The sequence below is a fragment of the Pagrus pagrus genome, assembly GCF_965226575.1.
Source record: "Pagrus pagrus genome assembly, chromosome: 19".
In the NCBI taxonomy this organism is placed as follows: Eukaryota; Metazoa; Chordata; class Actinopteri; order Spariformes; family Sparidae; genus Pagrus; species Pagrus pagrus.
The window spans coordinates 7067572-7090139 of NC_140203.1; the positions used below are offsets into that span (position 1 = coordinate 7067572).

Sequence of the window (22568 nt, forward strand, 5' to 3'; positions counted from 1 at the left end):
TGAGCTGCCGAGCAAAGCTCTCAGTGCAGCGCACGACCCTGACCACCCCGTCGACCAACACGTCACTCTGCTTCGATCCGGCTGCAGGTGGAGATTGTGGCGCCTGTTCCTGTGTTATGTGTAGAGGTTTGCACAACGCATATTTATTTTTATAATAGTCCATGTTGTAGATTTATGAGGATCCATGTTTTACTGAGCAACAATCTCCAGATAATCTTCTTGTACTGCTTTTTGGAACAGGCACGTGAATTGATATGAAATTAGCTCCATCTTGACTAACTACAACATTTAACCAGCACTGACGTATGGGACCGAATATTTTTGGTGTGGCATTTTTACCATAGAGTGATACATGGCTCTGGATCTGTAGCTGCTAAATGTGTTCATCAGCTAGTCTCTGTGTGTGTACTGATTGTTAGGATTGTTAATTATCACCATAACCGTGTTAGCACGCTGATGTTAGCATCTTACTGTACATCTAACATTATAACAAGAGGTATTGGATATTATTATATATAATCTCATTATTACTAACGAGATTTATTACAAATGATACTTCTATTATTGTTTAACCCATACTTAACTTTTTTGTTGCTTCATTAACATTACATACTTTTTTACAATGCTCTTATTAGCAGTAAATTACTTTTGCAGCTGCCAGATCTAAAGCAAAAAATACACTTTTGTTGGGGTTCATAGATCTTTAATTAATGATTAATACAAGTGCTTATAGATGTCTACATTTTCTCTTAAAGGCCTTATTACCTATTAGCTAACACTTGCAGGGACCTTTTATATAAAGCGCTACCTGGTATGTTGTTATAGCAGGACATCCTCTGCAGATGAATATTGATCACTTGTGCTGCTGGATCGTTACCACAGTGTGTAAGGAGAGATATATTGGCACTTGCAAAATATAATGTAGCCTAGTTGTGCATTCACTGTGTGGTATATTTGAAATAGCTCAAAGGCCAGACTCTATATTCATATATACTCCATGTATTGCATAGGCATGTCTTATTATATCCTATTATGTCTCAATATGGCGGCGGATGGCCCGTCCGTTCGGCTCCTATTACTGTAAATTCTGTGGGAGTAATTGTGCACTTTCCATGAAATTGTATGTGAAATCCATTCAAATGACGATTCCCAGAAACGGGGTTTGAAAGTGTAAAAGTAGAACATCTGAGAGATGTAAAAACAAGATTCAGTGGGATGTTAATGTAAGTCTGATAGAGAGAGAGAGAGGAGATAGGACAAGATAAGTGATCAGAGCTGATAAAATGGGATGAGATGTCTCAGCCCTTGAGGCATGTAGGTGTAGACTTTATCTCTCCATCTCCGCTGTATGGAGTGGTTTCTACTACCCGGCCTCAGGTGACAGCGATGATGGGGTCGACGTACGACAATTAAAATGAAAAAAAAAAAAAAAAAAAATCAATTTGTTCTAGTCATCAAGCCTGGACAAAAACAACACGTTCCCTCATGCTCAGAACTTCAGAGCAAAAAATACGTGATTAATTTAATACAGATTTTCGGTTTCTGTTTTAATTTGCATGCACAACTGCAAACACTTACGCATATTAATTTAAAAGAGGCCTGAAAACCCAGGAGCGCTTTAACCTTCGATGACTGTGGATCTGCCTCTGCTTCAGAGGGCCATTGTCCATGTGTCTCTATTATCCTGCTGGTCACGGTTCCCCGGCTCTGCCCCCGTTCATATGGGAGATATCTGTAGAATAATTCTACCTGTCTGTTCCTATCTCCTTCTCCCTCCTTCTCTCCCCCCCTTCTTCCTCTCCCTCTCTATGCATGACCTTTCTGCATCCCCCTCCATCTGACCGTGGTGTCCTGTCAGCTCTTTCCTTTCCTCCACCTCACACTACTAGCTGCTCTCCCCCCTAAACCTCCAGTGCCCCTCATTTACACCCCCTACTGACTGCCTCTTCCCTCCCTGTCCCTTGGTTCCGCCCCCTGGATCACTTTGCTCCCCTCTCTCCTCCCCTCTCCTCCTCTCGCTGTCTCCCTCTTTGCCCTCTGCAGCTGTACATACTCTGCTTTTTAATTAGACCGACTCACTAGCTCCACCTCCCTCTGCCTCCTACTCTCCATCCCACACTCCTCCTCCTCTCTCCCCCCCCCTCCATCCCTTTGCTCACAAGGATACAGGGGCTTGCATGGCGACACAGAGAGGGGGTCATGATGGAGAGACGCAGCGAGAAAGGGGGAGAGAGGAAAAGGGAACAAGACAGGGAGAACTGAGAGGAGCATCTGAGAGGATAACTGCCTGTTTGCTCACTCTTGTCTTCTTGCTCCCCCTCCTGTCCATTCACTTCCACTCACAGCACAAACGCTCAGACAGCTAGGTAGGCACAGCGTAGAGCTCAGAGCTCTGAGGGATGGATAAAGAGGTTCCCACGTGAAAGGCATGAATCCACGGGAGGAGAGGAGGGCGAGCTAGAAGAACACACAACCAAGAGAGGAGAAAGAGGGGAGGAGGAGAGGAAAAGGGGAGACAAGAGAGAGGAGCAGATGGACTCTGCACAGAGGAGAGGCAACGGTGTGAAGCTCACCGAGCAGCAGTGACAGAGAGGTGGGAATAAAAAGCAAACACGAACGCCAGGAGGGATGGAAGAATGGGCTGAAGAGCGGTGAAGGAATAGCGGAGAAGAGGAGCGAGCGTTTGTGGGAGACAACACAGAAGAGGGAAACAGGAAGAGAGAGATGTGGTATGTGTGACTCAGTTCTGTGTCCTGATGGAAGATAGTACAGCAATCTCCCCCATCAGCCTCCTCTCAGCATCACCATAGAGATAACGAAGTGGGAAAGATCCGAGCCCGAGACAAGATTTAAAAAGCATCACAGAAGTATCTGTTTTTATTTCGTGCAGCGATGAGTGTCTCTCACTTACTGTTTTTGTTTTGGCTCTTTCCACATTTGGCTAAATTACACGAGGAGGGGGAGAGAGACGGGGCATGTCCTTGCATGTGTGCACACACGTGCATGCATACATTCTGTTTATGTGTTGGGAAGGTGTGCGTGCGAGGGCGCGCGTGTGTGCGCACATATTTATCCTGACAATGGGGGTGTGTTAATGCACTCACAGTGTGCGCTGTGTTTGTGTGTGTGTGTGTGTATGAAATTTAGTGAAATGGGATTGTACGTGCGTGTGTGTCTCTCTCTGTGTGTGTGTGTGTGTGTGTGTGTGTTTGGATGCTGGGATTTGCTTTACTGCAGGTGTGGGAGTTATTTTCCGAGATTGTGCAGCTTTATGAGGAGCTTTAAAGAGTGAGGAGCTTAGATTGGTCTGTCAGTGATGTAGCTTTGCAGATTCCAGCAGCGTGCTTTCATTGCTTATTTGTCATGAGAAGGACTCTGTGTGTGTGTGTGTGTGTGTGTGTGTGTGGAGGGGGGTGTACGCAGAAAGTTTGAGGAGGAGGAGGAGGAGGTGGAGGAGGAGGAGGAGGCACTGAGTGAGGGAATTCCATTTGTATGGATCTCTGCGTGTGTGTTTATGTATAAGTGCAATGCATGCTCCTCTGCCCGCATTAGCATCTCATTTTCGAGCAACGTGGGAAATTATTAATGCATTTCAATGGCACTAATACGCTTTAGCATTATGATAACTCATTTAAGAGTTTAACATCCCTCTTGTTTCTCATTAACTCATCTCATAGCAATCTCCTCACTGACACGGATAATACAAATATAATTGCACATGCGCTAACTCACGCGTGCACGCACTCGCCACGCGCAGGTGCACATTTACACACACACACACACACACACGAGCACACACATTCGCCGTGTGAATAAAAATGCTGTGCTGTTAATCCTGCCTGTCGTCGCACAACTCTTTCCTCTCGTTCTCTCACTCCCACTGCTCCACATTACAGTATATTTCCCTTTTATCTTATCTCATCAACGTGTCTTTTAAGGGGTCAGCTATCTCCATCTCGCAGCTTCCTCTTTTTTTCTTGATCTACTATTTAATCCTCTCCTCACATTGCTCATAAATCTGTCTCCTCCACTTACACGTCTCTGGAGCCGACACCACACTTTTATACTTTTGCCGTCCTTTACTTTTCTCCGCACTCTAAGAATCCGTCTGTCAGCTGGCCAGGTGTTTACGTCAGACTGACAGAGGCTTTGCTTTATAGGTAACGCACTATGATGTACTCTTGGGACATTAGTTTGGACAGGGACATTGCAGCACGACGGCCCGGCAGAGAGTAACCCCCCGGGGAGTGGCTTTCGCTGTACGTTCCTACATGTTGAGTGCCGCTGTGCATCGGACGTGTCAGTCGAGCAACCTGTTCTGTTTTGCTGCTTACATCCACACAGAGACCTTTGGAAAATGTAACCTTTCTGAATCCCGTGGCAGAGCGTAGAGAGAGACACACAAAAGCCGAAGCATAAAAGAACTAACCAGCCAGAGAAACAAGACAATTAGGCATCAAGAGAGAAAACAATGTTTACTCTGGCTTCCTTTCACCAGATACTCAAACATCTTCAAATTTGCTCACAGTTGGCTAAGTATGCTTATCACAATCCATTGGCCTACATATAGGGATTTCATATTAGGCGGAGGATTTTGGTCAAAAGAGGACAGATGGAACAAATCATTTCTGGCACTCACACTCGAAAAAAAGTTAGAAGTAATCCGGCCATCCTTCAAGGAAACTGGAACAAGGAGGGTGGCCGCACCGTCCTCTTCAGTGATGAGACGGCCGGTCACTTTACAGGCTGACGCTCGTGTCTGATCGCGTGACAGTGTGAGGGGTGTTTAACCTTGTGTTGTTAGGTGAATTATCGCATTGTGAATTATAAAAGTGCTTTGCGACAATGCTCATTGAAGTTTTCACATCCAAAGCGGTAAAGTTATGCACAATAAGACTTTTTGCGTTTTCACCTGTGTAGCTTGTTGTTTGGTTGGTTTGTCAGCAGGATGACACAAAAACTACAGAACAGATTTAAATGTAAATGATAGAGGATTGGTCTCAGGCTCAGCCCAGAATAAACCCCATTAACTTTTGGTGTGGATCCTGATAAAGGAATTTTTTTTAACATTGCGAGATGTTTTGCAACATTTTCGTTAATCTCTCAGGGAGTAATGCTTGGATCAGGTGTATTAAGGTGGTTGGTATCTATGAGCACAATTCAATGCAGATCCTAGATCTTGTGAGCAGTTATGGGTAGTTTAAGAATTAGAGTGGTACAAGGCTATTGAGTTTGATATCGGCTTGGACTTGATTGAATTAAAGGTGACTGTTTGGCCTTGACAGAGGTATACTCTTTACCGAATGCATCAGCTTTTCAAGTAATTCAAACACATTTCCTCATGACCTATGAACCCCTTTTGTAAGTGATTCAAATAGATATTTGAAAAATGGTGCATGAGAAGAACAGGAAATATATCAAGCTATAAACATTAGACTGGGGCGATATGATATTGTCCCAGCCAAATTCCGCGAAAGCTGATCATCTTATGGCAAAGGTGACTGGTCGTCTCATTAAAATCCCTTGGCTTGCCATTTTTTCCCGCTTTAAACCTGCAATTCTGCTTAACTGGTGATCTGGCGTTCTTCTCAGAAACTAAGTCTTCAATGTCTGTATGTTAAAGCGCTGCATACGTGACGCTACATCGGGCCAATTAACCTGCAGTATCCTCTACGAGCCTGGTCCGCAGCTGCTGCCACGACAGTTCAGCGTGCATTTTCTTTTCAAAATAAAAGCCTGGCGATTCCGTAACAGCTGTTGTAAAAAATAAAGTGCATATGATAGCAAATACAGTATTGCGATATTTAGCTAATATCTAATATTGGCTCAAGCCTAATGAACATACATGCTAACCTGACTTCTTAAACCTGCAATAACTGATTTTTCTGACATTTGGTGGCAGTAAAAACCCAACACTGACATATTATTACCTTGAGGTTTGTACGGCAAAATTACTAGAAAGCTGTGTCATATTTAAACATAATGCAAAATGATCATTCATATTTAGTCTTTGGAGGTTTCTGGCCACCTCCGTATTCACTCTGCTGGGAAATATTCATTCTCCACCAATTCCTGAGGGAAATATTTGGCTCTTTAGCTGCTCAACACTTCAACGGCTAATGTAACTGTGTCTGTCTTTGCTAATGTTAGTGGCTAGAGCTGCAGGACTAAAATACACGTAGACACATACTTGTGTGGGAACTACACCTTTGTCACACTGTCGTTTACAGCTCAGTTGGCACCTTCTGCCGCTTCCATGTTTGCTTTAACGCTCATGCCAGAAACTTCCAAGCTTCCTGTTTGTCGATTCTGATTATTTAATACTCACTGCAGATAGCACCCGCCTGGTGAAATATGGCTCGCTGCGATGTCTGACTGTAAGTGCCCAAACTGGATGCCAGTACACAGTCATAAACAAACAAACAAACCAGCGTTTACGTCTTGCAGCTATTACACAGTAAGCATCTGACAGGAATAACAATGGTTGTGTTCGCTACGTTGCTTCAGATATATAATGAATTAAGAATCTTAATTTAATTTGTGTTTGTGTAATTTAATTTGCCATTAAGCATGATCGGGCTTAAGATTTCATCAGTCAGAGGTGGCTAACTCTGTATCAGCAATAAAGGATTTTTTTCTGAGGCACAGATCCGATACCTTTACCTATTTCACTCTCTTAAAGCCAAGTTGACCTCTGCCTCAGTATTGCTTATGCAGGCGTGTGGATCTGTTTACACACAAATCTTTGTCCCCACAAGCTCCTTTATGGGCTTACATCTGCATTTTTTAATGTGCCCGCTGGTTTTATTGTATCAAATAAAACGAAACATCCTCCCGTTTGAGGCATCGCCGCCCTGCACTGCACTGCACTGCACCGCACGCAATGCTTACCTAACAAAATATTCATCTACAGGCGACTCTGAGGGAGTTGTACCTGAATTTGAGATCTCTTTGGACAAGAACCCAAACACCACAAAGCGTTCCTGCACTTTGCATCTGTTGAGCTGACTGCGCCGCAAATCCCTCTGACAGAGCGCAGGTATAACTCTTACCCTTCCTTTTGCTCACAGGGCCAATAACTGATCATATAGCTTTTCTTAGTTCCTCTCCAGTTCCCCCTTAAATGCCCTGACACGCTGATGCTCCTGATTTACCACTTCACTGAACCCTAACCATGACATTTCCTCTGCTGCCAGGGGTTGTTCCCTCCTGCTTTGCTCCCTGTCCCCCCCTCCACCACCACCACCTCCGCCTGTCTGCCTCCCTCCCTCCGCCTCTTCTCCCTCCTACTTATTCAGATTCCTACTCCTCTCTGTTTGCTATGTGTCTCATAGCATCTCTAAATATAACCGAGCATGTCTACCTCCTCTCCTTCCTCTTCCTCTCTCTGCCTCCTCTTCATCTCAGTGCTGTCTGACAAATTTAAGCGTGCCTAGACAATCTGATCTGACATGCCTTTACATAACAATTCAATCCACAGCACCTTCCACCTCCTCAGCACAGTGAGACCCAAAGGTGTGTTATTGGCATGGATGCAATTCTCAACATCCCTGAAAGACTCAGGCTCGGAATATTATTAGATCTGCGCAACCAGAGTCGTGGCTTCTTGTGTTGTGAATGCATCAGATATGTTTCTGAGAGTCGGCACGGCTGAGCACAGGGAGATCAGATGTGACCTTAGCATTATCATCTCACACGCAGCCATAAAACCACACACCCAGGGACGAGGATAGGAGCCCATAGTCACAGGAAAGCCTTTTTCCGAGAGGTAGGCAGCTAGCAATGAGGCTGTAGTAAATCTTAAATAATAACTGAAAAGAGTTATGACCCTTGCTGGCATTATGCCGTCGCACACCTTCCTCCTCCTGCCTGGTGATTTATCTCTTGTCTGCCAATAGAGCTCGACATGAAAATGTCACATGTGGGAAAGAGCTGGCCTCAGCCACACGAGCGAGCCCATGCAGCATTAAGAGGGTCCGGATTCATTAAACTGTCAGCGTAAATTTTGATCCGAGGGGTAGTTTGCAGATCGAGAGGGAGGAACTGTGGGGGACGTGGGACAAAAAAAAAGAGGCAACGGGAGCGAGGAGGGAAGGAAAAAAGGAGATAGAAGATAGAGAGAAGGTAGCATCGGGATGACACTCCATTGAGGGAGTAAGGGTAATGGTCCTGTGACGGATGGATGCAACCCGGAGGAAAATCTGTCAGGGAGAATGTTGAAAGTAGAGAGCTTTTTTACAAGAGATGGGTAGGAAGAGCGACGACTGGAGTGAAATGGGATATTAATGAAAAAAAAAAAAGGAGTGGAAAGGTGATTTTTTTATCCAGAAAGAAGAAAGACAATCATCAAGGTCAAATTGGGCAGTGTAGATCAAAGCAGGTTAATAATATGCTATAGATGCACCTTTTGCTTTTGTCTCTCAGCCTCTGTAGTGCATGATTCAGCCCTCCTCAGTGTACTATTACTCAGGGCAGTTAAACAGCTCATCTGTATACGCTGCAGTGATAAGAAAGTAAAATGAGAAGGAATCCCTTGGTTTGTTTCTTATTCCGAGTGTGTATGGTTGATATTTTCCCTCAAGGCTCATGTCGGCTGTGACTTTAATCACAATTTATCCTAATAACCATGTTTTTAAAGGGGGTTGACGGTGGGGGCGCGGTTGTAACAAAGATCCTACTCTTCGGAGCCGCGAGAAGAAAGAGAGGAAAACAGAGGACGTAAATAAAAGTGGCAGCCCCTCGGGTATCTCTCTCCCTAAATAACCTGGGAGCTGTGAAGGAGTCACTAATTACCCCTCCCACAGAAGAGAAGGGGAGCAGAGTAACGGCCAGTCACACTCGCACACAGAATTAGCCCAGGCCTGTCAGTGTCAGAGGCAATCACAAGGAGATAACAAGGCGTGGATCCATAGATCGTGTAAGGCAAACGACAGCATCACGCCTGACTGCCAGTGGCACAGACAGGAAATGGAAGTGATATATATACATATCAAGGCCATAGATCGTCAAAAACAGAGCGCAGAATCGGAATGACGAGAACATACTACTAAATACAGCAAGGCAGACAGACTGTCACACAGTGACCAGATGAATCAGAAAGGATGTCAGCATGGCAGATCATCAAGGACTGATAACAGGGCCACAGACTGTTAAACATGGAGGAAAAGGAAAATCTGTAAGACACACGCAGACGAGGAATACAATAACAGTCTGACTGGGCACCAACGAGCAGGAATAATACTGAATACCACCAGAACTGCTGCTGCTACCACAAGACATGTACTTTAAACAATAATGTTAGTAAATGTAGGGCTGGGTATCGAACTTTGATTGGGGCTCCGACTGAATGGACTAAATTCGGGATAATGTTATGCTGCAGTGTTCCAGGTTGTGACACTTATAAACGTAGACAATCTGAAAAAAATGTTATCTTTTCACCACTTCCTGATTGATCAGCAACTAAAAAGATGATGGATAGTGAAAATCTAGTTGGACATCGGCCATATATCGGCCAGCAGTGTTGGTGGTAAGGCGCGACAAAAGTAACATGTTACAGTAATAGATTACTTTTATCAGTAACAAAGTTTCATAATGCATTTCTAATAGGATTTGTGGTAATATTATTACAGTCACTAAGTCCGGTAATGCGGTACCACCTGAAGTTAAGACCCCCTGAATCGCTGGCAACTCGTTTAAGCTCCTTCACAGGCGCATAACGATATAAATGTTTTAACTTTTGTCAATATGGATATGCTATATATGGTTAGATCAGATCATTCATTTAACAGAAACCAGAAGAACTGAAGAGTCATTCATTTAGATTTGCCAGCGTGGTAAAAGAAATGGAAAAAAGTGTTGACTCCCTACCTTTGAAGTGGTCATAAAGCCCAATATGTGTCCACCGATCAGTAATTTATATTCCTTTAGCCCGTAAGGGTCCGTAGATCGAAAGAATAAAAAAGGGTTTTTCATCAAATTCATCCAAGTTGTGAATATTGTCCTGTATTGTCCATCGCTCACTGTCTGCCAACTTCATTCATCATTTCTATTCTTTCTGCCCGATGTTGTTGGGTATGTTTGTTTTCCTATCAGCTCTGGCCAGACAGAGTGCAGTTTTATCACTTGTTTTCCAAGCAAAATGACCTCAAAGTTTCAAAGTTTTGAATGAGAGTAAAAGGTTTTATAGTCAATAAAGACTAGGTTAATCCCAGGCTAGAGTAGTGGAACAATACTACTCTCCATTGGGAACCGGTTTTGAGCTCAAGATATCGGTACCAGTATTGAAATGTTTTTAACACATATGTTCAAAAGACAGATATCACATGTAAAAAAGGGGGAATCCCAGAGAAAGGAATATGAAATACACATTAAAAATAAGTATCCCCTTCAGCCGCTGTGAATAGGTCTTAATTAGGTGGATACTCTTCTATTGTTGATGATGTACTTGCTGTTTTTCTGCACTGTTTTTCTTTTGCCACCTACATCCTTTCATTACTTTCTCTGAATTGATGTCTTCTCTTTTTCCAGTGTGTGTTGACCCCAGCGCTCATGCATTTTTAAAATAGCTGCCTATCTTATATCTTCCTCATTATCCTGAGGAACAAGCACATTGTGTCTCAATGAGAATGCAACAATATGGGGACAATTACGGTCTCTTACTCGGCTTCCTTTTCTCTTTGTCTTTCTGCTCTCTTTAGGAGCTCACGCTGTCTTCAACCATGAGAGGATGAGTCACTGAGAGAAGAGCTGAGAAAAGAAAGAAACCGAGAGAGATTGTGATAAAAAGGACGGGAGGGAGAACGAAAACGCGCTGTAACAGATAGGCCATTATGGGGAAGTACGAAGGCCCATCCCAGACTTTGGCCATCCAATCTCTTGAGGGCCCAGGGGACCAAGCAGGTGGAGAAGGGGGTGCTGCCAAGTAGACGAGCCAGTGTAATGGACACGGAGAGGATGGACAGGCTGAATTCCCTTCCTTCCTGCTTATTTGTGGGTAACCTCCCTGGCCTCATCAAGAGTTCGTCTCCCTGGAAAGTTCAAGAGGAATGGGACTAAGGAGCAAAAGTGCACAACATTAAAAAGACATGGAGCCGTATGGACACTTCTCACATTTTAAAGAATATTTGATGCTGCATATATTTATTTTTGTACAAAGGTAAGAGTAGAGACCCAGAACGATCTCTGCGTTTGCATTTATCACAGTGATCTATACTTAATTTTTACTTGCTGTGTGTAATGTTACCACACCTTGAACTGTGACTATGGTAATCCTTTCTAGAGGACAATCTTAGCAAAGGAAGTCCTTGCTGTATGGATCTGAGATAACCTGAGCAGCTGCACACAATCCTATAACAGCTATTTATGCTCTGTGATGAAACTGGATCTCAGTCAATCAATTGTGCAGATCTCTCAGTGTTACAATGAATATATAGTAAAGGGGAGATCACTTTCCTTGTTGACGCACTAACACAGCTAAGCCTTCACAACATCAAACTGCCTGCAGCGCCTGTGGATGTTGGGGGAGCAAGAGAGACAAAAGAAATGGTGAGCAAAGAGCCCAATCACTTGCTCACAGGCCAAACCAACGGCAAGAGCACCTTGGCGGACAAACTGCCCGGGACAATGACTGTGCGCTCTGTGCTGCTCAATCGAGACTCCCCAGATATCGAGAGCCGCCTCAAGCGGCGCCGCAACCGTACCCACCAGGTCCGCTTTAAAGACCTGGAGGATGGCAGCAGCAGCAGTGGCAACAGTGGGACAGGAGAAAACAATAGCCATCAGAGGCCTGCCACAGATTGTGACAGCCCACACCCTCTTCGAAAACATAGCAGTAGAGCCCCGACGCCATGGGCTGACAGGGACGGACTACGGGCGCAGGGTCTGCCTGGCAAAACCTCTGTGGTAGGGGCTGTGCGTGGGGACATGGCAAGTACTATCGAGGTGGTGGCTGCTTTCTTAGCCAGGGCCCCTCCTCATCCACTGACGCCGGGTCCTACACGTCGATGCTGGGCACCACCACAGACTAACTCCCTAACCTTGCCAATGACACGCAGGGCCAGTACGAGCACCAGCACAGCCATCCAGACCTCCCCATGCCTGAAAAAGCCCCAGTCCCTCTCTTCCACACACACACGTAGCCACAGCTTCGGGGACTCCGTGGGCGTGGATGGGGACGATGAACATGACTCTCAAGATGAGTACCTTACGCACAACCATGTGTTGTCGCCTGGGTCCAAGGATCAAAATGATCCTCCTGGGCCTGGGGATCGTGGGGAACGAACTGTGGTAGAACGGAGGTCTAAAGCCTCCAGGACAGAAATTAAATCAGCTGTTAGTGTTATAAAAAACTCAAGGCACAGCTGCCCCCCTTCAGTTCTTCACAACTCTGAGCCATTATCCTCTGTGTCCTGTCGAGATGGCCCTAAGCGTCAGGGAAGCAGCACTCCCTCAGTGGTCAGGAGGAGAAAGCGACTGAATAGGACAACGAGTGATCCTGGGAAGGAAGTGCACTACTGCACCACTCTCACTCAGACTGAAAGCCCCCGTCCAGCCCCGCAACCTTCAAATACCAAACTCTGTACCACTCAAGTTCAAACTGAAAGCCCTTCCACGCCTCTAAATTCAAAGTTTTGCACCGCCCAAAGTCAAACTGAGAGTCATGATCGGTCTTTGAGTGACAAACAATGCACAACTCAAATTCAAACAACCAACTCTTGTCCAGCCCTACCTCCGAACGCTGAACAGTGCACCACTCAAATACAAACAGACTCGCCCTGTCGCTCTCCTCCTAATCATCAACCTTGCACTACTGAGACACAAACTTGCAGCCCTTGTGCTTCCCCACCTCTGATGGCATCACCCAGCTCAATGCAAATTCAATCTGAGAGTCCTGCACCCCCGACCATGACTCAAGACCCTCCTGACACCCAAATAACTACTGTGCCTTACTGTACCTCCCCCCTACCAACGCAGACCCCTGATCACTGCTCTAAGCCACCTTGCTCCTCTCCAATTAAGCCAGCTTGCACCACCCCTCCTCCACCCATCGCACTGCCCATTCCTTGCTCCACTTCTGCATCTACCGTAGTCCAACACCCTATTCCCTATTATACAGTTGTGTCACCACCGACAACGCCCAGCACAGCTCTTGTTTGCGCGAGTCCTACCCCAACTGTACCACCATGCCCCACCCAAAACTGCACCTCCCCTGTCCCAAACATAGTATCATCTGCTCCCTTAACCTGCTCCAGCCCTACCCCTGCTATAACCCCTGACACAACTCCCTTGGACGCCGACAGACATCCAACCACTGCTCCAAACACAACACATCAACCATCCAACACCACACTTCCTACAAATCTAACACCCTGTACAATTGTAACTCAAACTGCTCTGTCTTGCACCTCCATATCCTATTACTCCACCACACATCCAGTTGGTCCCCATGCCCCTCACACAAATTCTACGTCACCTTCTTATGCCACTCTCATACAAACTGTCTCTCATTGCAACATACCATGTAAAGCTCTGCAAAATACCTCTGCTGCTAACACAGGCATAACTCCCTACTCCTCCCCTGTCCCCAAACTAAAATCTTGCACTTCTCCGCCTCCACTTGTGAAAACATACGCGTCCACTATTCCAAATGCACAACCAGGTGCAACACCAACTAAAGCCGTTCCTCTGTACTCTTCCACATTTCGTGCTGCGCCACCATACACCCCTCCCTCTCAGGCCCCCTATAATGCTCAGGATAAGAGGGGCATCCGACTTCCACCTCCTCCCCCTCCACCTCCACCTTACACACCACGCAAAAAGGGAAATGATCCGCCAGGTCCTGCAATCCGAACACCCATGCTCAGGGCAGACAGCAAGGCGAGCAAGAAAGATAAAGAAAAGGAGGAGAAAAAGGAAGATATAAAATGTACAGACTCACCGAAGCTCTGTGAGAGAGCCAGCTCTCTGAAGCACAGAGCTCAAACTCCGCCAGTCGCTGTGATGAAGGGAGAGAAGCAGTCCTCCAACTCCTCTCCTGCCAAGGCTTGTTTTAAACCCAGCTGTCTCAGCTCAGCCCAGGCTCAGCTTGGGGTGCTACACAAAATGCTCTGCTCAGGAGCCAATGCCAGGCCCAACACCCCCAACAGCCAACACCCTCTCCCTCCAAACCAGCAGGGTTGCTCTGGAGCCAGGGGCTGCTCTGGTTCAGGGGAGCGGCCTACAGCTGGGCCCCTGACTGCCACCCAGGCTGACACACTAAGACAGGTCCAGGAAATTCTGGGTGGGCTGGTGTCTGGGGCAAGGTGTAAACTGGACCCAGCCAGGGTGACGGAGAAACTCCTGAGTCCCAACGGACCTCTGCATGATATTCGTAGCCTGCAGAACCAGCTCCACAGCCTGGAAGGGGTCCTGGAAACCAGCCAGAACACCATTAAGGTCCTGCTGGATGTCATTCAAGACCTTGAGAAGAAGGAAGCCGAGAGAGACGGGTGAGGAAATATTTCATTTTGGTGGGACAGTATACATTTCATGACTGAAAAGATAATTCCTGCACAAACCACAAATCTATTCTAATCAACAATGTTTTCTGTCAGGTCGTAATAAATACTACATGACATAATAGCAAGCTTACCTTATCACTATTACATCATCAACATACAACTGCTGAGTCATTGTGATGGCTATGCACACTTGCATTTAATTAGCCCTGGGCTGACTTGCGGCCACGTTTAGACCGACCTGCATCAAAAACACAGACATTTTATTCATTTGACTGCAGCCAGCCCATCAACACTTTAGTGAAGCCAAAGCAGAGAGCTCTGGTGAAGAAATGAAGGACTGCAATGTGTCGTCACCTGTCCAAAAGTGCACATTCCTGGTGCTTTATATGGTAAACTGTGTAATTTAACTGATTACCCCACAGTTACGTGACAAAAGATAATTACTGCCTCTTTGATAACTTAATGCTGTTCATATTTTTTGGTGTATAATGAGCCTTTTAAAGATATGGATTTGTTATTTTAACCTGGCTTTTAGTATCTCACCGATACTTGAAGCAACACGCCCCCACCAGCCTCTTGTGTTGTTTTAACTTAGGATTGTTTTCAGTCCGAATGGCCGCGTCACCTTTAGAAAGGCTGTGTTTAGAAAGACAACAGCACTGCAAGAAAAACACAGTCCTTTCATTCATTTCACTGCCTCAGCAGGGGCTTGTGACACAGAGGGCTCCAGCAAAGAAATGCAGTGTTGTCTGACAGGGAAGTTGACCCTGGCTCACTTTTGTCACAACACAATGCAGCCTCATCTTGCAAGGTGCTGCGGTAGCCGAATATCTGCAAGTGCACATTCCTAGATTACTTTGTAATGTGACCGCTTTATTTCTACTGTTTACCTCGCTATCATCAAAAGATAAAATGTTGCCGTGATAACACGGCAGAGTTATAAAATCCTGTCTCATTGTATTATATGAGATATACTCAGATCTAATCGTACCGACCTTCCTGGATTGTATTTTATTGTCTCACCGCTTCCCAAAACAACACATCCACAACAGTATGGCTGTTTTCCAAGAAGGTTAAAGGGGCACTATCTTGTTTTGGAGAAGAAATTCAATCTCAGGATTGTAATATTTGCAATATGAATGAGGTAATAATACATACTCAGAAATATATATTTTTTCCATAAGTGAATAAACAAGCTGTTCTCACAGGAAAATAAGGTGTCCAGAACACTAATTGAAGATAGACAGGTGGCAGGGTCCACCATATATAAACAAAGTCAAACAGAATTAAATTGTGTTGTCTGTTTGTTTATTCAGGCATGAAAACAGAGAGTTTGTTTACTTAGTTTGTTTAGGCATAAAAAAAAAAAATTCAATGAATATCTTTCTCTACCAATTAAAATGTCTTCCACAAAACTTTACAGTGCACCGTTCAAGATTTAACCCTGAAAATCAGAGCCGATAGTCAAAGGTCCAGTGTGTAGGATTTTGTGGCATCTAGCAGTGAGTTACAGATTGCAACCAACAAAATAACCCTTGTCTCATCCTCCCCTATGTTGTACTCCCCCTCAACAAAACCCCAAAAGTTCCTCTCTACAGCCAGTGTTTTGTTTGTCCTTTCTTGGCTACCGTAGAAACATGGCAGTGCAACATGGTAGACCTGCTCCCTCTGTACACATATAGAGCTCATTCCAAGATTTAAAAAAATACAGAGTCCTGGTTTCAGGTGATTATATACTAGTGAAAGTAAAGGGTCAAAGGATAAATCTGAGGGGTTGTGAGATGATTAATGAAGTAAAAAACAATAAAAGAAAAACAACATTCTGCTCATTTTTGGGTGAATTTATACATTACCCATGTGTTTCTGGTGCTTACCTCTGCTTAAGCCCTTAACTTGAGTTTGTTGCATAGATAACCAAGGCTCACAGTTTTGTCCTTTGCACCACATGTCCAAGGTGCTGTTTAAAGGTAGCGTTTGCTGTAGTGTGAAATGTTGCATAGCCCGGGGGTTAAATCAAGAGTTTTGAAGAGGGGGTTTGCCTGGTTTTAAATCTAGTGTGAAAGCCCAGAGCAAAAAAGAGGAGCTATCCCACATTTGAAGTTGTAAATGTGAAATGACTGGAAGCCGCAGGCTAATGGAGCTGTAAACCCAAGGCTAACGGAGGGCTCTCCACTCGGGCAGAGTGTGGTGTGAAAAGCCATCAGGTAGTCTGTGGCCAACTTTGACATGAAGTCTTCTGTTAATCCCTCAAAAAAATAAGAGATAGATAGATAGATAGATAGATAGATAGAAATGGAAAAATAAAGAGAAAACAGGCAGGGAGAGAAGAACAAACAGTGGAACAATACAAACTAGAGACCTGGAAAGTAAATGTCAGCATGCAGCCGATGTGCCTGCTGTTTTATTCCCAGACAGTTAATTTCTCAAGTGAGAATCTGCTTCTCTCCACACAGAAACAAACATGGGGCAGACATGATGATGTGATCATAGCTTTGCACTAAAAGACCATCTCCTCTCTCCTGGAATGAGGTAGACAAGTGGGGCTGTTGTAGGCAGATTATCCTTCAAAAAGGGGGAATACACAACCCGGCGGTAATAACCTCGCTGCATCATGTGCCGTGAATATTACGGATAGATGGTTGTTGTGCCTAAGCTTCGCTGTGATGCAGCTCCTCTATTTATAGCCAATCCCGGCATTGTGAGCATTGTAAATACTTTGGCAACAAAAGCTATGTGGACAGACCACAATGTAAATTTGGCGAGGAGTGGCTAAAACAGCAGTGTGAGTGACAGACAGAGAAAAACAAACAGCAGATTGAATGGGAGACAGAAGGTAGGCGAGGCTGTTGTTATTTTTGTGAAGTTTCATGTCAGTCATGTAATTCTCGATCTCAGATATCTGTCATGTCAGACCACAGGGAGCGGTTTTGGGAGCTTTGGTTTCACCCATTTTGCAGCAGCTCTCTCCTCATGTATGCATGCAGCATCGATAGGAATCAGCAGTTGGCTGTCATCATGTTAGTGGTTTCAGATGCTCCATGCCTCTTAGTGTAAACCCTTTACCATTCTCATCAAGTCTTTAATTAATCTGCTTCCTACATTGTAAGCTGCTTAGTAATTTCTCCCGCCTTATCACACCAAAATAGTGCATGATGCGGGGACGAGAGAACTCTTGGATAGGAGGCGATAAACACAAGACGGATGTATGTCTATGAATCCATGGAAAGCCTTGACTGATATCTGAGCGGCGTAATCCAAATCACACTGTTAACACCGATGCCAACACTATACTGTGCAGACGTCGGGAACATGTGACTGTGCGGCCTTCTGTCTCATAAAGTGACATATCTTGCGAGTGAGAATTCAGTGATGGGGCTAAGTGTAATGCGTGCAGACTTGACTTTTACCTCATAAGCATTATTTTATGCCTGGAGTAATAATGTGACTCATGCTTTTTACGTAACAGCCTGAGCCTGTTGGAAGGGGTATCGTTCATTAAAAAATGATCAGGGGGCGATTTCAGAGAGGATGTCGGTGCATGTGCATGGATGTGTGGGAAAATGATAACCCGAATATGACTTTGTGGGCTCACACAGACACACACGCACGAAACCGCACTCGTGTACGCCTGATATGTCATCCATGTGCTTTTCAACAGAAGACATTCCTACAGAACCGGACAGGACATTGAGAACTGCGGGACCTGCAGGGACTGCGCCTGCATCATCTACAGGTATGTGGACAGATGTGAGCCCCTGTGAATTTCTGCATATTTGTCACTTGTTTCACATGTGAGCACTGGGAGCGCAGTGCGTGTCTCGTCGCACAGTTATGCGCATCACGCTGTCATTTCCACTCACGTCAGTTCGGGGAGTTCAGTTTTTATGGCTTGGTAGGATTGTCGTTCTGCTCCGTGTGACAGCACAGCCGGATGCAGCACTTTGGGTATGGCCACTCGTCGCACAAACACCGCTGCAGGTTTGATCGCTGAACACAGTTATGAGAGATTTATTAAGACTTATCACACACACTCTCTCATGCTTCTCCCTCTCAGGTTTAATGAGGTGAACAACAACACAGACTTAAGTCGTGCACCCGTGTGCCCACTTGGTTTCCTCCCCCCTCCTCTACCCTTCTCATTTTTTTCTACTCCTTCCTTATCTCTCTTTTACACACGCAGATGCACACAGTGTCAAATACACACACACAGACACACACACACAGGCAGAGTTACTGCATAATCATTCCGCTCCCAGATTTGAATTGAAATCAATCAATTAACAAACAGGATTTCACACTTTACAGGAGGGTGAAGAAAGGCAAAAAGAAAAGTGTGGATTGCTATGAAATTGAAATCCGCTGTCTCTTAGTTGTAAATGTCAGAATTGAAAAAAAAAAAGGCTTATTAAGTATAAGAAGCAAATCTTGCAGCAGCAGACAAGAAAGAAACAGTGAAGAGAGAGAGAGCAGGGAGGACTTTCAAAGTGCTTACACAGACTATTATAATTCGATTATTACTGGATTAACCTGTGAGGCTTGACACATGAAATATTTATTAGAAAATTCAATTTATTTTAAATTTAGTTGTCTTTTGAACGTTTTGACAGAATATAAAAGAAAATATTATATTTTAATTTTCATATGTGATAAGTTTTTGTTTATTATACAGTATATGTTATGTTCCCTTGAGGTTTTTTTGTATGTATTTACATATTTTTTGGAAATATTTTAGATATATTATTATAAAGATATATATGTATGTGCATCCAGTAACACATGGATATTATAATAATCAATTTGTCTGTAATTCTTTATTTATTTATGGCTATCTATGTGTCAGCTGTAATGTGTGTGCTAACTACAAACAAAAGTCATTATGTCATTACAATGTAATGTGTTGAAAACTCATATATTGAAGTAAACGTGTGTAATGCTGTGATCCTGAAGTTACAGAGAGACACCATTCACCCTGTTACAAGACACAGCACCATCAACATGATTTTGAAACTGTTATTTTAAGGTAAAAAAGTGACACAAGGTGGCTTGAACAAATAGCTTGACAAGGCATCCATCTTGAATTTGGTAAAGCACTCCCAATCCACGCTCACAATCTCACAGGCTCTCAGGCACGTTCCCAGTAAGTCAGGGAGAGCTTAGGGCTGTCCCACTGTCAAATCTTCAAGTGCATGAGGGCTCCCTCGCAGACTTTTTGAGCCCTTTATGGCCACTTTCCTTTAGTCCACATTTCTGCAGGCTTTGCCTGAGGGAAACACTCAAGATTCATATTGTTGTAACTTTTAACACAAGGTTACCAGCATTTGTTACCAGGGGAAGCCCCAAAAAAACGATGACGGCGCTCTTGAATATCTGATTAATTTCATTATTCTATATGCAAAGTTTTTCATTCACAAACAGACATTTTCTACATCACAACCCAAGATATTCTCCTGGAACTGACGATCTACTTAAAGCAGACTTATGCTCATTTTCGCGTTCTTAACTTTTTTGGGTACTAGAATATGTTTACATGCATCAGTGTTAAAAAACACATCAGTTTTTTTAGCTCCTGCCCCCTTCCTGAATACCCTCCTCTGATTGGCCAGCACACACAAGCCTGTGCCAGCACCACTAACATTAACAGAGCAGCTGTGCTAAATCAGTCCCTACATGCCAAACTAGCCGCTAGGCATAAATTATGCAAATGTGACCTTTTACATGCACAAGAACTTATATAAAACACTGAAGGAACAGGAGAAAAATGAAAAAGCATAATATGCTTTTGAAACATAGAACTTTTTTTTTTTTCACTGAACCTTTTTATTGTGACAAATTTTAAAACGTGAAATAGAAAGTCCCAAACCTGAGGGTTCAGGTTCAGTGTTCACAACATTGTGCTTATGCTCTTGTAAAGTTAAGGCTAAAATAAACCACTTGGTTAGGGTTAGGAAAACATCATGGTTTGTCTTAAAATACCTGTTTCAATGGTCCGACCTTCCGTGAAAAATAGCCGCTTTTGGTTGCCACAAAATCGTCGGGAAACCTCTGCAGACCCGGCTGTTCTCCTTGAATTACTCTGATAATCTATTCGAGGATGTTTAACACGTGCCAGATTATATCCGAAAGGTTTTAATTATTGATCGTGTTGACGATGTCGAGGTCTCAGAAATTCACCTATCATATGTGTTACAAAGTCATTATGTGTTAAGGCTGTCGGTGTAAACAATTTAAAGTGGTGATATTAGTCGATTATGTCATGAATCTGAAAGAATAACCCAATTAACAGGCCAAGTTTCATCATCAGTCTTTTTAATTGTGGACTAGAGCGGAGAAATGTGCCGTGTGTTCACCTTAGACTGATTGCTTTCAGTGATTTGATGCTGCGCGCTCACCTACTCGTTCCTTATTTATTACTCTGCAGCGCTAATAAGGTGTTTCCTGTAGCTGCGGCACATCCTCGACATTAACCTGATTATCAAACAAATGATATTAGTGCTGAGGTTCAGTTACTGTAAACCACATAAATGATTCAATCAAGCTATTATCCTAATCTGGTTATTTTTAATTTATTTATAGTGTGTATGTGTGTGTGTGTGTGCGCAAGCCTCCTCAAGAAGAAGAAGAAGAAAGACGCTGGGGGAGGACGAGACGAAAGACAGCTGAGGATAAGAGAGCAGAACGAAAAAGAGATCTGTGAGAAAAGATCTGAGATTTAGAAATGGAACAAGAGAGAGCGAGAGCGGAGGGAGAAGAAGCCCATAAAGAAAATGATTCATTCAGAAACTAAATACAGCTTCATCTTGAAAGATTGGAATATTACAGCGAGGGTTACTGCTCAGGAATGTCAGTATGAGGCGGCGATACTTCCTCATTTTGAAGAAAGGGAATACAAATGAGGACAGTACAGAGAGAGTAACGTGACAGAAGATTAATTATCATCCTTATACTGTATAATCATCTGTTTTTCTGCTCCAAGTCTCTTTTGAAATATTCCTCTTAAGACCACAGCACTCAGTCGACATCCCCAGCCACTGTCTCATGGTCAGATGAGGACTTATCACTCAATCGACCTGTCAAGTCGACATGCCTCTTTCATGTGTGACAAGAGGATTTCCCCGCTTTGAAAGGGGAGGAGATTTTCTTTTCTTTGAGGGCTCAAGTCTGAGCTGAGTCTAAAAAGAGAATTTGGACGCGATAGAGAAAAAGGTGTTGGGGGCGAGGGAAAAAAAGAAAACGATAAAGTGAAAGCCTGAAAAGGGAGTGAGTGATGGAAAAGCCATAAAATCTGACAGGACAGATTCCATCAATTAAAAAGCCTCTTGAAGAAGTCTTAGCCCCGTAAAGAAAAGCCCAACTCAGCAGCTCACTGAACGGTATCAATCAAGTCGAAAAGCTCAGACAGGAATTTGTTTAGAAAAAAGAAAATAGAATATTTGACCTGAGTTAACCTCATACCACGCATCACAGTAACTGTGGTTTAGAGCTGATATCAGCAATAGTTTTGTATTAACAATGGATCAAACAATTATGCTCATTATGCTAAATCAGCTCAGCTCTAGAGCATTTTAGCGTCTTTCAGCTCATTGTTTTGGTGCTCTGGTCCACGACTTTAATGTTTCGGTTCACTGTCACCCTTCCAGTATCGTTGTCAGCTGCAGAGAACGGCTAGATTATGTAGATATGAAACAAAAACATCCAAACTTTTGCAGTAATATTCCCAGATTTCGTCTCTCCTTCCTCCCATTATAGACACCGGCTTTTAATAAAACATCCACCATGGTTAATACAACTCTGACTATTCTGCTTACTATTTGGTAACAGTTTGCTTTGTTAATTGATTAATTCAGGTACAACATAAAGAGACAGATGTACATAAACAGTATTTTTATCAAATAAACGGAAAGAAATACAGATATTTACAACGTAACAGTACAATAGTGGACAGAGCTTCAGTGTCAAGTGAAGCTAACGCAAAAGTTGCTACCACGGCGTGTCCTCGGGTTCTCAGTCAGATCCAATCAGGATAGAGGTGTCGCAGTGATTGTCCACCCCGGCTCCTATCTGAAAGAACTA

At 43.9% G+C, this 22568-nt stretch overlaps 1 protein-coding gene across 5 annotated transcripts in view; it reads left to right on the top strand.

Annotated features, from left to right (window-relative positions):
* Nucleotides 1-22568, top strand: part of LOC311275377 (uncharacterized protein) — a 49962-nt gene that overhangs the window by 7268 nt on the left and 20126 nt on the right. For 2 of the 5 annotated variants that reach the window (XM_084383889.1, XM_084383892.1), the window contains exons 1-3: nucleotides 2168-2729; nucleotides 10698-14486; nucleotides 18157-18231. In XM_084383889.1, the coding sequence (XP_084240015.1) occupies nucleotides 11542-14486; nucleotides 18157-18231 (3020 nt within the window). In that variant the 5' untranslated portion in view covers nucleotides 2168-2729; nucleotides 10698-11541. Of the gene's footprint in view, nucleotides 1-2167; nucleotides 2730-10697; nucleotides 14487-18156; nucleotides 18232-22568 lie in introns of those variants that run through there. The other 3 variants (XM_084383891.1, XM_084383893.1, XM_084383890.1) reach the window with 2 other exon arrangements.